This window comes from Colossoma macropomum, unplaced genomic scaffold (assembly GCF_904425465.1).
Source record: "Colossoma macropomum unplaced genomic scaffold, Colossoma_macropomum, whole genome shotgun sequence".
Lineage (NCBI taxonomy): Eukaryota > Metazoa > Chordata > Actinopteri > Characiformes > Serrasalmidae > Colossoma > Colossoma macropomum.
In genome coordinates this window covers 84779-102969 of record NW_023495296.1, presented here as the reverse complement: position 1 = coordinate 102969, position 18191 = coordinate 84779, and the positions used below count along the sequence as shown (strand labels likewise).

Here is an 18191-nt window from a genome sequence, read left to right as displayed (position 1 = left end):
AGTTAAAGGTTTAAACAGTTGTCCTTTCCATGAAAGACAGACTATAAAATAGAAAATGTAAGAATATATAAAAAAGGGACGAAGAATATATAATGTAAAATGTAGGGATGTAATAAAATACAAGTATATGAGTTTGTAAAGTGCAAATGAGCAGAAATAAAAGGGGTTAATGCATAATATAAAAACGTATAAGTACTTATGGCACATAATTATTATCAATACTTAATAATTACAACAAATGTAGCGAGTAGTTCATGTATTTCACTGACATTTTTCTGGTTCTCCAGCTTTCTAAAGCAGGTTAGAGCTGCTATAAGCAGTATTAGCTCCTCTGAGGATCCTCTGTTTGCTAACACTCACAGCTAAAGCTAACGACAACTTAGCGAATTCTTCACTCGCCCAGATGAAGACGGAGTTGATTTAGCACCGTTACATCAATCAGAGCCGCGGAACGTAAACCAGGACGCCATGTTGATGTGCTGATCAGTTTATTTTAGAATCAGTACTTTGTAAAGAGTTCAACATGAGCTAGTTAAGAAGCTAACGCTGTTAGCGTTTATGCTAGCCTCCACAGAATGAGTGTTCTTGCTCACATTTTCACGCTCGGCTGAGACAGACTGAAGCTGGGTTTGGTTCTAGACCTGATTCCGTGTGTGAGAGCAGAACCGTGCAGAACATCACTTCATATAAGCCAAACTACCTTTTCCATAATACAGCCTGCTAAGACTAGTCATTCGGTCACCTTTGGGCAGTTAGCTAGCTAGCTAGCTAGGAAAAATTGGTTATTTTATGCGCTAGGTGACGTTAGCTACATAATCATTACACAGCTAAACTGTGTTATCTGTAGAGCAGCCTGTTAAAAGCCAGTACGGTTAAGCTAACAATGACGGATGAGTTTGAGGTTTAAGGATACGGACTGTCCAGCTAATCTGGTCATAATTGGGTAGTTAGCCAGTTATCTAGCCTGTTTCTTTGTGTGCTAGATAACGTTATCTAAGTAATCACTGCACAGCTAAATTGTACGTCTGTAAAGCAGTAAAAGCCAGTACAGTTAAGCTAACAATGACGGATGAGTTGGAGGTTTAAGGATACGGACTGTCCAGCTAATCTGTTCATGTCTGGGTACTTAGCCTCTATAAGCTAAGTGAAAAAAGACGAGCTGAAGGTTTAGGAATCCTGACTGACCAGCTCGTTTGGTCATCTTTGAGTTCTTACTTATTGAGCTAGTTATGACAAATGGTTTAATAGGCTTCGTTTTCGTCTGATAGGCTGGTAGCTGTGTACGAAAGTCCTTCACTGTCGTGATGCAGTGCTGACCTGTCCTGCGTCTTGCTCTCCATGTGGAATCGATTCTGAAGCTTTGGAGTCGACTGGAACAGAGGAATCGATTCTGTCTGGCTTTATACGAACCACAACTACTGGATGTTGGGTTCTCAGACGCTTAATTAAAGTAGCTTTATTAGAGACGAACTGGAGCGAAAGTGGAAGAGCTGCGACTGAACTCTACTCTAAAGTGCCGTTACAGTGAAAAACGTGCTGAAGTACAGTAACGAGAGTAAATGCAGTTCATTACTGTCCAACCTGCAGCTAAACCTCCGCCGTACATCACCACGCCTCGCTGCCCGGCTGAACGAGCGCGGTCTGAAACGTCTCCCCCGGTGCGGTCACCGAGGTCAGCGCAGGAAATGAAACGCCGCTCGTTCAGGAAGATGGAATGAGGAGGAAATAGCGGAGCCGACGTCCCTCTGACATTCCTCACGTCCCGGAGTGCCGTGTGGAGAGTGTGTACGCTCAGCGTGAATAAAGGCAGAATGAATTGTCCAGTTTGCAGGCTCTCTGCGGTCAGGAGCTAATGACACGCTCACACAGGGAGCTAGCAGCGCTGTGATCATCACCGGCGAGGGAGCAGAAAGAGTCTGGTGACAGACGGCCTTCTGGGAAAAAAGCCCAGCCTGACATTCAAACGACCGGCCGCTGTCCGCCAGTCACTCGGACACGAAGACGCAGGCGGCTGTTAGCATCCGCTAAAGTGTCAACATCAACAGCCTGATGGCCAAAATGCACCAAAACGCCACCCGGCAAGCTAATGTTACCTTAGCACACTGTACAGAGTGACCAGTCTGACAAACAGCCGCCGACGCATCAGGGCGGTGTTTACTCACCATCAGGAGGAAATGTTATTGATGATGTTCATGTTTATATCTGTATAAATACTTATATTTATATCTCTGTATATTGTCTGTCTTAAATACAGTGAGTGTTATCAAAGCTTTAATCACCTGTTTCAGGTATTAACCTGTGCTGGTCTGGTTGCTCCATCTGACTGACTGGTTGCGCCGCCTGACCTCTCAGACTAATTTCAAATTAAACAGGCATCTACTTAGACACCCGTAGAAACTTTTATTCTTCAACTTTTATATTTTCTATTCACATTTTATCAAATAAACAAACATCATTATAATAATTCCACATTTTATGGTCCTCCTGAGGTCAGACCACCTGACATGGTAAACAGAGCTGCTCTAACCACGACTCAAACATCACACTTGACCGTTCAACCATGAAGGTCACTTGGGGTCTTCTTTATGATGCCCTGGCCCCTCTTTCGTAAAAGCATGTCACAATAAAAGTCCTACGTTTTTGGTCGTGCTGCCTGACGTTTGAGGAAGTAACTTGTGGACAAAGGTTTTTCAGTGAGTTGAGCGCTTTTAAAATAGTCTTATTTTGCAACATGGATTTTATTTTAAAGTTTTAAAACATAAAATCATGCCAAACTATTTTATTTAGAATTTTATAACTAAATTACCTTTTTTTGATAGTTTAGCCAATCAACATACACGGTATGACATTATTAGGCTTTTGGAGGCAAAAAGAAAATAAAATGAATTTTAAAATTGTTGAAAATTGTTTCACATATATAATTTGACACGTCATGCATTTATTACATGATTTTTGGGGAAAATAGTGGACTTGGACACAAAAACTCATGTCAAAGACCCATGTACACTATATTGCCAAAAGTATTCACTCACCCATCCAAATCATTGAGTTCAGGTGTTCCGATCACTTCCATGGCCACAGGTGTATAAGACCGAGCCCCTAGGCCTGCAGACTGCTTCTACAGACATTAGTGAAAGAATGGGTCGCTCTCAGGAGCTCAGTGAACTCCAGCGTGGTACCGTGATCGGGATGCCACCTGTGCAGCAAGTCCAGTCGTGAAATTTCCTCACTACTAAATATTCCACAGTCAACTGTCAGTGGGATTATAACAAAGTGGAAGCGTTTGGGAACGACAGCAACTCAGCCACGAAGTGGTCGGCCACGTAAAATGACAGAGCGGGGTCAGCGGATGCTGAGGGGCATAGTGTGCAGAGGTCACCGACTTTCTGCAGAGTCAATCACTACTGACCTCCAAACTTCATGTGGCCTTCAGATCAGCTTAAGAACAGCATAGAGAGCTTCATGGAATGGGTCTCCATGGCTGAGCAGCTGCATCCAAGCCTTACATCGCCAAGCGCAATGCAAAGCGTCGAATGCAGTGGTGTAAAGCGCTGCCACTGGACTCTGGAGCAGTGGAGACGTGTTCTCTGGAGTGACCAATCACGCTTCTCCGTCTGGCAATCCAATGGATGAGTCTGGGTTTGGCGGTACTTGTCTGACTGCATTGTGCCGAGTGTAAAGTTTGGTGGAGGGGGATTATGGTGTGGGGGTGTTTTTCAGGAGTTGGGCTCGACCCCTCAGTTCCAGTGAAAGGAACTCTTAATGCTTCAGCACCAAGAGATTTTGGACAATTTCATGCTCCCAACTTTGTGGGAACAGTTTGGGGAGTTTGGCCCCTTCCTGTTCCAACATGACTGCGCACCAGTGCACAAAGCAGCTCCATAAAGACATGGATGAGCGAGTTTGGTGTGGAAGAACTTGACTGGCCTGCACAGAGTCCTGACCTCAACCCGATAGAACACCTTAGGGATGAATTAGAGCGGAGACTGTGAGCCAGGTCTTCTCGTCCAACATCAGTGTCTCACCTCACAAATGCGCTTCTGGAAGAAGGTCAAAAATTCCCATAAACACTCCTAAACCTTGTGGGAAGCCTTCCTTGAACAGTGGAAGCTGTTACAGCTGCAAAGGGTGGGCCGACATAATATTAAACCCTATGGATTAAGAATGGGATTTCACTCAAGTTCATTTGGGTGTGAAGGCAGACGAGCGAATACTTTTGGCAGTATAGTGTATATATATTTATATATATATATATATATATAGTCACTGTCCAAAGAAACACAAATATCTTCAAAATAGTAAGTTTACAGGAGAAACCGAAAACTTTAAATCCAGGTTAATACAATGTGGTTTTATTCCAAGTATGTTTGAAGCACTTCTGTTTGACCAATTATCATGAAACTGGGACTGCAGGTTTGATCTGTATTTATGGTTTGGGATGTTTTGGGATGTTTTTACACTGAATGTGTACACAAGCAGTCACTAATTCCTCCGGTGTGTGTAATTGTAGGTGTTCCAGGGCTGCGGTCACCCCAAACCGGCCGGAATAAGCCGCAGTGCCCGTGGGATTTCAGACGTTTTCAACGCTCGCTTCAGGCCCTACAGCCCCGAGGAGAGGCCGACCACAGCGGCCGGAACCAGCCTGGACAGATTGGTCAGTCTGAATGTCTGTGTTTGTGTGTTCTGGACGTAAACTCAGAAATAGAGTGGGCTGTAATTATAGTGCTGCTTTATGGCTCCATAATAGAGTGAAAATATGTGTAAGTGGGCTGTTTATGGAAGAGCGAGCATGTTGTTCTGTTTTCCTCCCAGATAAAGCAGAACTAATCCAAACACTGACATCTCCAACAGCATTTTACAGCTATGTCTACTGACCCGCCCAAGCCTTACTGAGCTACTGACACGAGACTGGACAAGCTTTATACGAATCCCATACAAACTACTGAGAAACTGAATCTAGATGTAGGTATTGTGATATAAACTGAGTCTGTTCTACAGTTTCTCATTAGGCTGAATGAATAACCGACTCTAAATGTAGGTATTGCTATATAAATTTCTATAAATTTGTGAAAAATAAATATGGAAATTATATTTTTTTGGACACATCAGACAGTAAATTGTCTATTAAGAACAGATGGTCCTTGTGATTTCCATGAAAAAATTCTGAAGAAAAATTCCATGTAACATGCCGAATTTCAAAACTGTGCTCCAAATAATTTTTCAGTTATGATTTTTTTTTTTTTTTATTTGCCCATGTCAGGTTCTGAATTGTCCATAAATACTGAGTTTAACTGCAAACAGAATGACTGGACTGAGCTGGAATATTAACAACACTGAAAATAATGTTTCATTTCAAATTTCAAAGATTAAATTTCATGGAAAACTTGAAAATGCGCCCTCAAATAAATTAACCTAAGAAATGATAACTTCTAGAAACTGATACTTGTTGACTGAAGTGAAATATTATTGTTAGCTTTGCGTTTATACCCAGTTAATATTTCAGCTCAGTTTGCTGTTAAACTCAATATTTTAAAAGTAATTGATATGGGCAAAGTTTAAAAATACATAACTAAAATCTTGTTATTCATGTTTATTTTCTATTTTGTTTATTTAATCTTGTCAGGTTTTGAATTAAATTGAGTTTAACAACTTACAGAATGACTGAACATTAACTGGGTACAAACACAACAGTGAAAATAATATTTCACTTAAGATGAAATTTCATGAAACATGAAAACGCACCCTCATTTAAATTAACCTGGGATAATATCGTTCTATAAATTGAGACTTGTTGATTTGAAGTGAAACAGTTTTGTTAATTTTATCTGGTTAATATTTCAGCTCATTTCATTCATTAAACTCAATGGTTAAGAACCTGATCTTGAACCTGCATGGCAATTTTTAAAAATTCATAACTAAAAAACAAATTTCAGCACAGCTCTGAAATTTTCCACAGTCACTAAAATTGTGTACATTTTTAGAATTTTACAAGGAAATCGCGAGACCCTGTCTGCTCTTAATACACATGATTTTCTGTTACACCTTTAAAAAATACAATTTTCATATTTATATTCAGAAAGTTAGCATAGTTTGTAAATGTTAGAGTCCCCAGTTTGTTATATTTGACTAAAGTGAGTTATTTAACAGGTTTAAGAGGGAAACAGGGAAACAGGAATGTATGGATGTATGTATGTGTGGGTGAATGTGTGGATGTATATATGTATATATGTATGTATGTATGTATGTATGTGTGGATGTATGTATATATGTATGTATGTATGTATGTATATATGTATGTATGGATGTATGTATGTATGTGTGTGTGGGTGGATGTATATATGTATGTATGTATGTGTGGATGTATGTGTGGATGTATGTGTGTGTGGGTGGATGTATATATGTATGTATGTATGTATGTATGTATGTGTGTGTGGGTGGATGTATATATGTATGTATGTATGTGTGGATGTATGTGTGGATGTATGTGTGTGTGGGTGGATGTATATATGTATGTATGTATGTATATATGTATGTATGGATGTATGTATGTATGTGTGTGTGGGTGGATGTATATATGTATGTATGTATGTGTGGATGTATGTGTGGATGTATGTGTGTGTGGGTGGATGTATATATGTATGTATGTATGTATATATGTATGTGTGGATGTATGTGTGGATGTATGTATGTATGTGTGGATGTATGTATGTATGTATGGATGTATGTATGTACGTGTGCTCGCGTCCCGTTTCCAGGCTGAGCGGGTTCTGTAGAGAGTGTTTAATGCGTTCTGGGCGCGGAGATGAAATTTCTCTGCTCTCTCTGAAACTGAAATGAACTCTGCGCTATTAAATTCGGGGGATATCAGATGAATGGAGTTAAATAAATGTTGGTGGAGGAGAATGTGTTTATATTTAAAATAAAAATGGGGCTCTGCGGCGGGAAAGCGGAGAGAGAGAGTCTGTGCAGTGCCATTCATCACACGTTTCTTTCCTGTCTAATGCATATATATACTCTCTCTCTCTCTCTCTCTCATCTACTCTTTCAGTGAAATCCGTCTCTCTTCTCTATTTTTCCCTCACTGCTTTCCCAGAGGACTGTGTGGAGAACAATGCAGCACAGCGTAAGCGTCGAACACCTCCTCCTCCTCCTCCTCCTCACTCTGTCACTCTGTTTCTGCCTCTCCATCCTCTCCTTCAGAGAGTCTGTTAGATGTCAGATACGCTTCCATACCCTTCCGTACTCTTCCGTACTCTCAGACACGCTCAGCATTCACACACTTCACCAAACACACCAAACCACCGGCACCATCAACACACCGCCGCCCTGAGACACACTCGGTTTGCGCTGTGGAGGAGACCAATCAGAGGAGATCAGTCTGATTACTCTTTCAGATCAGAGGAGATCAGTCTGATCAGTCTCTCAGATCAGAGAAGATCAGTCTGATTACTCTTTCAGATCAGAGGAGATCAGTCTGATTACTCTTTCAGATCAAAGGAGATCAGTCTGATCAGTCTCTCAGATCAGAGGAGATCAGTCTGATTACTCTTTCAGATCAGAGGAGATCAGTCTGATCAGTCTCTCAGATCAGAGGAGATCAGTCTGATCAGTCTCTCAGATCTGAGTAAGGCTGTTTATACAGGCTTCGTTTACTGGCTTTAACAAACACGTACGGTTAATGTGACAGACTGAATAGAACACTGATGAATAAACCTTCAGTAAATCAAATATGTACATAGTTTAGAACAACATAAATAGTGTAAAATGCAGTGATTAAGCGGTTGCTAGGGTGTTGCCCAATGGTTACTATAGTTTCCCAGGTGGTTGCTAGGGTGCTGCTAGGTTTTTACTGTGGTATCCCAGGTGGTTACTAGGGTGTTGCTATGGTTCTCCACGTGGTCAATAGGGTGTTGCTATTGGTCTATTGTCATGATATAAGCTGGGTGCACAAACTTTTGCCCCCAGTCATTCCTTTGGGGAAAAAAATCACCATTTAATGAAGACTGTATGAAAACCATACGTCAAATCAAAGAGCTGTATACAAGCAACGCATCCCTGATCAGACCAAACATTCCGGACATCTCGAGATCTGCGAGTCAGAGGATAAAAATCCAGCAGAAAAATAATAAAGAAGAAGAAGAAGAGGATCAATTAGATAACAGTAGTGATGCAGAACACACGTCTGCACATTTACACACACACTCACTGTTTATTTACTGAGTTTGGAGGAAATTATAAATATATTATAAACTAAATTGTGCACTAAAATGGACGATATGGTGTGGTATGTGTGGCCTCTGTAGAGGAGGTATGGATCTCCGTTTTACCGTTTTGTTCTGTAGTGCTTTGTTGTCCGTAGTTGCTGAACTCCAGCTGTCCCTCACACTGTGGTGGCTCGGTTTCAGGATCAGTGGATCAATAGAAATGATCCCAAACGGCTTGGATAAAAGTCCTTTTCCTCCGACTTCCATTCAAAGCCTTTTCCTTCCCTTCCTTGTGAGATCATTCCGGGCGTGCGGAATGGTTTTTGGTGTAAGTACATAGCTGAGTTGTGAAAAAGACGTGTGAGATATTATTACAGATTATTATTACAGATTATTACAGAGCTGAAAATAACAGCTCAAAACTCTAATCGAGCCAGAAGAGCTGTTTTGTTTAGTGACAGTAATGAGAAAAATAAAGCAGATCCTTTTGACTAATCATATTTATTTTGCTGAATATATTTGAGTTAGTGAGTTTTAGCTTGTGTGGTTCAAACAACACAGAGCTGCACTGAATTAATTATGTTTTAATTAATGTCTGAATTGTGTAGAACTGGTAGCTCAAAGCTCTAAATAATCTACACTGAACATGTAAGGAATGTATTCAGGCAGCGCTGCTGTCGTTAGATATGAGGCAGAATATGGTGTTTACCCACATTTATGATCATAACTGTATGCATATGTGTAGTGAGTAATTCTCGTACGATATAAACAGCTTATATATATATATATATATATATATATATATATATATATATATATATATATATATATATAGAGAGGGAGACAGAGAGAGACAGACACAAACATGTGGCCGCATATCAGATTTTTGTAAGGGATCCTGATCCGTAAGGACGAGCCGAGTTTCCGTGGAGATGGACGCGCTGAAGCTGGTCACCGCGTTACAGAAGGAATGACCATGAAATTTTTCCGAACTGCAATTTCACGCCTAGGAGGCCACCCACTCACACATGGCGCTCATTCAAAATTCATGATACGCTTCCATCTCTCGGACCTGTAGAGGAGCCCCGGCTGCCGGAGCAGCGCAGTTAGCCACTAATTCCCCTCCTACACTCTGAGGCTGTGATTTACTGAAACTGACCAATTACCAAAACACTGTAACCAGGCAACAGCGCTTCGGTCCCTTCAACATCCACTGAAGTCCATCCTTCGCCTCGCCCTGCTCAGGGACATGGCAGGACCTTCACAATGCAATGAACAGGAATGAGACGATGAAATTAACTGAAACAATAATTAGCAAAAGAGTCGTTCATTTATTTTCTGGCGTAATTTGCATTTTACCGTCCTGAGAGGGAGAAAAAAGAACTGAAACTTTTTCATAGAAGTTGTTGCAATGAAAAAGAGGATCAGCTTGCATATTATTAAAAATCTTTTGCACTCAGTGAACTCAAAGTTCATTTGCATACGGAATATTAAATTTGTCATATTTATAATAATCAAAACATGTTGAGGTATTGATGTATAGAATTGCTACAAACTTTCATAAAATTAATGTTAATGTAGAAAAGCTGTATACAAGTAGGACCGTGGTGTTCCCCAGGGTTCAATTCTAGGGCCCCCGCTGTTCTCAATATAAACATGTTAGACAAATTTACTGGGTTGCACTAGAGCAGTGCTCCACAAGTGCATGTATTTATGCTCACCATGCATATGGAATCTGGTCAAGATCATCTGATTAAAGTACATTTTAACAACAACAAATATTCAGTTAATATTTAATATAAAACAAATTTCCAGACTAGGTTTGCTGTGACTAAGTTACACACCTCTTAAATTACAGTGTCCTTAGGAGAATCAAGGCTTTAGCATTAGCTAGAAAACAGTGGCTAATTAAGCCTAGTTAGCTATGGCAGCCTTACCCGCTTAGCGTTAGCAGTGTAGGCTCATGGCTGATGAATATACTCAGGCTGAAATGCGATGTTACATAAAACAGATTCCAGTTATTAATAACAGTATCAGTAAGTGATGGGCTGCCCTCTGCCAGCTGGACTCGGCCGGAGCTGTGCTGGAAAAACATCCAGTGCCCTTTAGCGGTAAACAGGCTCAGTGTTTCCAGGTAGAGCTGATAGTGCTTGTCGCTCGGTCCTGAGAGAGAAGCGCTCCGAGCTGTTCTGAAGCCCGTTCCTCCTCCGGCCGAGGCTTTTTCAGACAGTGCTAATGGAGTTAGCCCCCAGAGGATCGCCCCAGCCCAGCTAGCACTTCACTCGCAATCTGTCTGTGAAGTCCCAGCTTTCTCCTGACTCACTGTGCAGCCCACCCAGCTGACCAAAACAACAGCTCGAGCCCCTCAAGGCCTGACGATCTGGCTGTCTTTTGCCAGGATCGTGTGCTGTGGACCAAAGCGCTGGGTCTCAACCTGTTTTAGGCTGAAAAATGAAGGCTGGGGTTCACTGATCACGTTGCTACGTCCTCTGCTATGGCTAGTCGCTCCGGTCCAGGAGGCAGTGATGCTATCACACATGACGGACATACAGAGAAAACGGCACCAAAAACCAGGATTAAACAGAACAGTAACAGCCACGTGTTGAGTTTTACTGGTGCTATAGTTTATGGGGATGTTTGTAAACAGCAGCTCTTTGTGAATGAAGTGATGCGTCTCTGTAGAAAATTAGCCACTTTATGTTTATAAGATAGCGTTAGCTTGGCTAGCTGCTGCTGTACAGTAAAGCCATCTCTGCTGAAAAAGACCATTAGAACATTAGGATTAAACTCTGCCGCTAGGTTCCTGTCACTCTTAAAAAAGATGGTTCTTCGAGGGTTCTTTAGTAAAGACAGTTCTTTTATATAGAACACTCAGCACTCTGCATGATTTAAGGGTTCCCTTCATGGTGAAATTGTTGTTCGAATTGATGGAGAATGTGCTGTAGATGGTTCTATATGGAACCTTTTTGAAAAGGGTTCTATTTAGCACCAAAAAGGGTTCCTCTATTGTTCCAAGCTTGACATTGTAACAATAGAGGAACCCTGTTTGCACATTCTCCATCAATCTGAAGAACCATTTCACCATGAAAGGAACCCTTTAATCATCCAAAGAGTTCTTTGAGTGTTTATGGTTCTATATATGGTTCTTGTCTTTACAAGAGAACTCTTGAAGAACCATCTTTCGTAAATGTGTAGGACACCTTTAGATCCCATTAAGAAGCCAGCCAAAGCATCTGGATACAGTTTATTTACAGCAGGGTTGTTTACCATATTGTTGTTTAGTTGTGTTTTGGATGTTGATACGCTGGTCAACCAGTAGGACCGTGCCGGGTGACCAGCTCAGACCAGCGTGGAAAGCAGGGTTTTTTGCTTTGCATGGTTGGCTAATCATGTAATGTTGATACATGTACACGTTAGCGATGTTAGCTTGGCGTATGAGTGCAGCTGTGTAGTGATGTCGTCTAGGCCTTCTTTACTTTTTGTATGCTTTTAGGATAGTTAGCTTATCATGTAATGTTGATGCTCACAAATTAGCAAAGTTGGCTAGTTTAGCTGCTTGGCTGAGGACTGATGTACGCTAACACCATCCGTGACATGTCTACCCTTTTTTGTGTGCTTTGCTAGCTAATCATGGAATATTGACACACATACTTTTGTGAAGTTAGCTTGGCTAGGTTAGCTGCTTGGTCAAACACTGTGCTACGGCGATGCCCTTTGTACCTTTGGCTGTTTTGTTTGCTTAGCTCAGCTAATCATGTAATGTTTATAGTCATAAGTTAGTGAAGTTAGCTTGGCTGGGCTAGCTGCTTAGCTAAGCGCTGCTGTATGGTAATACCATGTTTACCCTTTCTTATGCTCTTTCAGGAAAGTTAGTCCTGTAATAGGTTAGTGATGCTAGCTTGGCTGGGTTAGCTGCTTGGCTAAGCGCTGCTGTGCCGTCTATGCCATGTAGAGATGTGCTTTCGTGGGGCTGCAGCTCACTGTCAGTGTCTACAGTGTGTGGAGTCTAAAATGTCATGGTATCATTGAACACTGAGATTTCTGGGAAAAAGTAATTCTCAATAAGTGCTATAGAAACTGAAGGCCCATCTCCCGATCCCTGAAAACGATCCGCGTCCCCGATGGGGCGTCCTGACCGCCTGGTCGAGAGCTGCTGGTGCGCTGCTGCAGTGCGGCCCGTATTCCTCCAATAAAAGGAGAGAAATGGAGGCGTATTCTGGGCCCATTTTGCTGTAGTATTAGAGCTACATTGATTCTTCCAGGACTGCGCTTGTCAGAAACAATACTCCTGGGCCTTTAGCCTACACCCAATTTATTCTCATCATTGTGTGCATGACCTGCGTTAGAATGGAGGTGCTGCTCGGGGAGCGTGACGGAGAAAAACACGCTAACACAGTCTTCAGGAGGGGCGAGTGGAGCGCAGGAGCTCTGAGAGGGAGAACCGTGAGCTGTGATCCTGCAGCACAAAGCCACGGGGTAGCGTTAGCGTTAGCGTGCTCTCCTCGCTCTGAGCACCGTCAGCGTCCACTGCTGGACAGAGCAAGAGGTCAGATATGCAGGTCTGTGATTTGAGGGTTAGCTGTACCTACAGTGCTGTGAAAAAGTGTTCACCCCTGGGGGCGGAGTTAGTGATGCTGAGGGTCCGGGGCATGGCGCCGCCCACCCCAACACAGTTTAGGTTAGCCGGTAAAATCCTGCTGGGTACAATGTTGGATAAAAACTTTTAATTAATCATAATTAATTAGCCTGTGGTGATGAGAGCGCCCCCTGGAGCACCGGCGTTTATCACAGCTTTATCTGATCATCTATGAATGGAAATAATGGTTTATACTGATCTGACGGTCAGTAATGAGGTTAATCATTGTGATCAGGAACAGAAAGGTGGGCTGAAATGTGACATTTTTTAAATATTCCAGTCTGTGAAGGCCTCAGTGATGATGAGCAGTGCTCGGTGATTTTATCCTCACCTGGAGGAGTAAGGAATTCGCTGTTTCCGTAAGTCTTCGTTAACTTTGACTGCACACCCAGAGGAGAATTTCCCACTGAACACACAAACAGCTGCCCCTCTCCTTGTTTCTGTCAGACCCCTAAATGTGAGTGTGTTCCCTGCTGTCCCTCATTATTTATATTTTTAGCTCGTGCGGGGGGGGGAGGGGGGGGGGTGAAATTGCTTCTTTTCAAACACTGCCCCTCCATCACCCACTCAGATTACCTCCCTGGGATGGACGAGCGCCACGCCTGCAGCAATCCCCATGTTTTCTTTCTGCTAAACACTTTTATCTTTTGTTTATGCTCCTCTGAAGTCCTAATTTTCCTGCGGCTCTTTTGTCTGCGCTCTCCAGCCGCAGTCATTAGTGTCTCGTTAGCTCCCAGCGCTCGTGGCTAATGTAGATGTGGGCAGTGGGCTTAATGGCCGGTGGGAGTGAGAACCCACACAGGGGAACAGAGCGGTTTAGAGACTGCATTAGCATCGGCGTCGACCACAAACCGGTTCACTCAGACGCACGAGGACAGGAGGCTGAGCTCTGACTCCAGAGTCACGAGTCAACAACGGTTAAAGGAAAGCAGGATGAGTTCTCCACGCGCTAATCCTGCTCCGGGTTCGGCTGTTGAGACTTCAGTAATATCTAGTACATCTTAATTCTGAATGCAGCGACTCTTGAAGGAATGACTCGATGCTAATGCTGCTAATAATGACTGAAAGTGAACAACCACCAATTAGCATTGTGCCACTTGGTGCCTACTGGTTTACATTCATTGTTAGCAACATTAGCATGCACTCTGGAGCTGAAAGAACTGCTACAGAACCCAGCACTACAAATGATGTCATGGGGAGGCATTTAAAGAATAAAAGCCAAGGCCAAAATAAGAGTCCTTTTTATAAGTGACCTAAAGCAAAGCTTTAAGGCTGAAAACAGAATCAGAAGATTAGAAGAATTAGATTTGCACTGATATATACACAATTATATGAAGTGCATCTGTATTAAATTACATATGTATCTGCTGTAGGACCAAGTCTGTCTTTATGATGATGTAAAGCGGCTGATAAAACTTTCCTCACGTCTCCGTGGAGAGTAAATATTTTAGCGTACAGTCGGCCAGCCCGCTGCACCAGATCTGGTACGTGTTTAAAAGCGCGAGAGTAGCTTTGTGTGGTGATGTTGATTTTTCCCGCAGCGCCTCGTCTTTCCTCCTCCTCCCGGTTGTTAAACATGAGCCGGTTAATAATTCAGTGATGATCCAGAGCGAGTGAAGCGTCCACGCGGCTCTGACGGTGATTTAGCGTCGCTCCAGCAGGCGGATTTCTCAGGGCCGTCCTGAACGTCTTCTCTGACTAATTACCCGACACGCTGCTCTCCGTGTTTACGCAGGAACGTGTGCGAGACGAGCGCAGGGTACGGATTCAGGCCTCCACGCATACAGCACCTCAGACAGCCCATTTGAGGCCCATCATGAAAAGCAATTGCTTTTCATCTCATTTATTTTTATATTTATTCATAGTGAAGCCTGGAAGCTGCGCTGTTTGATGTTATGAATTACGTCTTTTGATGTCAGCAAGAATTACTGTTATGATTCCTTAAACTCTCCCCATTTTATAAACGGCTATATATGCTGCCATAAGAGATATCAGTCCATCTACAACCTAAATAAACAATACTATACACTAGAATAGGAGATATTAGTCCATAAACGACCCCAATAAACACTCCTATATGCTAGAATTGGAGATATTAGTCCATAAACGACCTCAACAAACAAAAGTACACAGTGAAGCGAAATTACGTTCCTCATTCCTAAACACTTCTTTCAGCTAGAACAGGAGATATCAGTCCATAAACCACCTCAATAAATGCTTGAATAGGAGATATCAGTCCATAAACGACCTCAATAAACACTCCTATATGCTATAATAGGAAATATTAGTCCCTAAATGGCCCTAAATAAATGCTCCTATATGCTATAAGAGGAGATATTAATACATAAATGACCTCAATATACACTCCTATACTCTAGAATAGGAGCTATTAGTCCATAAACGACCTCAATAAATGCTCCTATATGCTAGATTAGGAGATATTAGTCCATAAACTACCTCAGTGAACATTCCTATACACTAGAATAGGAGATATCAGTCCATAAACCACCTCAATAAACACTCCTATATGCTATAATAGGAGATATTAGTCCATAAACTGCCTCAATAAACACTCCTATATGCTAGAATAGGAGATATTAGTCCATAAACGGCCTCAATAAACACTCCTATATGCTATAATAGGAGATATTAGTCCATAAACAGCCTCAATAAACACCCCTATATGCTGTAATATATATAGAGAGATATCCTGTACAACCCAATCTCTCTAGTTTCCCAGTAAAAACCTCCATTTCCCCTCATGCAGATCAGAAGTGGCCGTGCTCTGTCGAGAACGTGGTATTTGGTCCAGACGGTCGGTCTGTTCGGGGTTAAAGGGCCGTGTATCTGAATGCGGATGCTAATGAGCGGCTAAATCAGGCCAATTCTCCCAGAGCCCTTTAAAAGGCTTCTTCTGAGAGAGAGGCAAATATCATTAGCTGGGCCTGATTTTGTTATGCCCAGTACAAAAAGCATGGAGAGAGACAGTCATTAGATACCACGAGCATCGCTCTCGTGCGTTTGTGCGCTCGGGTTTCTCGTGTAGGAGTGTGAACTGTGCTCCGCTAGCGCTCGCCCAGAGCGGAAACATGGAAATCAGGGAAATGAATATGGAAACCTCAGTTACGCACCCTCTAAAAACTCATTTAGAAGCCGCATCTGCAGGGGAGAAACTCACTTACTCTCTGCTCGCGTTCTGCCCCCCTCACTGCTTCCTCAGCGAATCAGCGCCAGCCTGCTGATGGACTCGCTCGCTAGCCATAAAAACGCAAAAACGCCTTCCTGCAGCCGCGCTCTAATTATAAAACAGAAGAATTTAACTTGGACTTGGCAGGAAGCGGCAGATCCGACCGGGGCTGGATTTGTCGGTGTTGTGTAAACGGCTGCCAGGGGTACATTTTTGTCTGTAAACGCCAAACGTAATTTAGCTCCAAAATAATGAAGAAGTTTTACGGCCGCGGCGCCCGCCCTGCCAGAACGTTCTGGACGGCTCCACAAAGGCATAAAATAGAAAAATTCAATTACAGCTCCTGATCCTTCAGGCCAGAAGCTGGAGCTCCGTTCCCTCCAGTGCCGCCAGGAACCTCTCAGCTGTCCTCCTAGCGCACGTCAACTTTCAGCCCGGAGGATCCGCTCGCGCTCCGGCGTGCCAAAACCCCGACGGTCCGAGAGAGCCGGGCTGGAGAACGATGACAGTTTAATGACTATATAAATGTTTCAGAATGACGTCTGCTGTGAGGAACTCGGAATAACAGCGATCCGGCCTCCTCTGTGGCTGCGCAACCTCGCCCTGCCCACTCTCGGGTCGTAACTCCGGCTTATTTAGCGCCGAGCCTGGCGTTCGCCCGCCTGCTTGGCGTTAGCGGTCGGTGATTGATGGACTGGTGGTGGATGCTGGCTGTGTTAAACACTGAGAATAACAAGGATGTGGTGAAGAGGGACTTGTAAAAAAAGAATGACCATAGCTGTGGTCGGTCCTGAGAGGGCGGTTAGCGCTAGCGCCAGATCCAGAGCGCTGTAAAACACAGAGTCATCCGCTCGGATGCTTTCGGAATCTGGGAGCGGTGGCAGAAATCTGCGTCCCCGTCCACATCCTGCGTCCCATTTGGAAGCAAAGGCGTCCACTTCATTTAGAATCAGGCCCTCTCGCTGGCACGGCTAGTGCTAACGATGCTAAACGCAGTAGCTGAGAATAAGGCACGTAAATATTCAGCAGTCTGGACACACACAGCCTTACACTTAGCAAACCTGTCTGAAGCCTCGCCTGAGTGACCTTAAACACTGTTAGTGACCACATTATCAATAGCCAGTGTTAGCATCAGGTCCCAGTTACACAAGGAGACACAAGGCTGCTCCCAATCAGCTGAAAACCAGTTAAAACAGCTCAGGAGTATTTTAGCAGCAATCAACCCGATTTAAAATGAATCCTCTTTGTTAGCACAGCTACTTTGCAGTACTTAGCAAATGCTAAATCCTAGTAACGAAGGGATGCAAATATAGCTCTGATAAACAGCTGTACGCATAGTGATTGAGGAGTTTTCCTCAGAAACCAATGAATCAGTCAAACGTTTTCACTTGCAGCTGAGTTTTTACAGCACGAAAGGATTAAAAAGAAATTAAAATGGAATTTAATCAGTTTAAACTAAAATGAACAGAACTGGATGAACAAATTCACATGTAAATTAAACAAGAAAAATGGAAAAAATAAGAGAACATTTAAGAATTAATTAATTTAATTAAAATGAATTAAGAAAAAAGTAATAAAGTAAAATAAAATAAACAAATACAGTGATAAGATTTTAATCAAATAAAAACAAAAAAGTTTTTATTGGAATAGAAAATATTAATGAAATGAAACAAATTTAGAACGGAAGAACTAAAAATATCTTGAAATGTTAGCAACATGTCGTTTACGTTAGCTCCAGCATCAAGTCCATTTATTAGCACAGCTAGTTTAGATTAGCCATGTTAGCAATGCTGCAGTAGTGGGAAAATAAGGGATAAAGTTATTCAAATTATTCTAATTACAATTCTAAATACAGTTAGCAAAGGAGGGGTTGTCTGCAAACTAGCCTAGAAGACCTCAATGTGAGCGAACATCAGGCTCCTCAGATTACTATCAAACACACAAAGCCGCTCTGTGTCCCGGTGTTGTGCCAAATCCTGCATACCTGTCCATCCTGTCAAACACTTTAGCTGCTGTTTTGTCTGCCTGATTTTAAATGGTCAGTTTGATAGCATAGCTAGTATTTACTAGCAGTCCTATTGAATGCAAAGTGATTAGCAACACCAGCGTATTGTGACTGTCTAAAGAACAACAAGCAGCTCCAAAACGGAACGTTCTCCTCTCA

At 42.6% G+C, this 18191-nt stretch overlaps 1 protein-coding gene across 1 annotated transcript in view; it reads left to right on the top strand.

Annotated features, from left to right (window-relative positions):
* LOC118801657 (glypican-6-like) overlaps nt 1-18191 on the top strand; it is a 226642-nt gene that overhangs the window by 174464 nt on the left and 33987 nt on the right. Inside the window, exon 6 of the mRNA XM_036562019.1 lies at nt 4511-4654. Within this exon, the coding sequence (XP_036417912.1) occupies nt 4511-4654 (144 nt within the window). The remainder of the gene's footprint in view (nt 1-4510; nt 4655-18191) is intronic.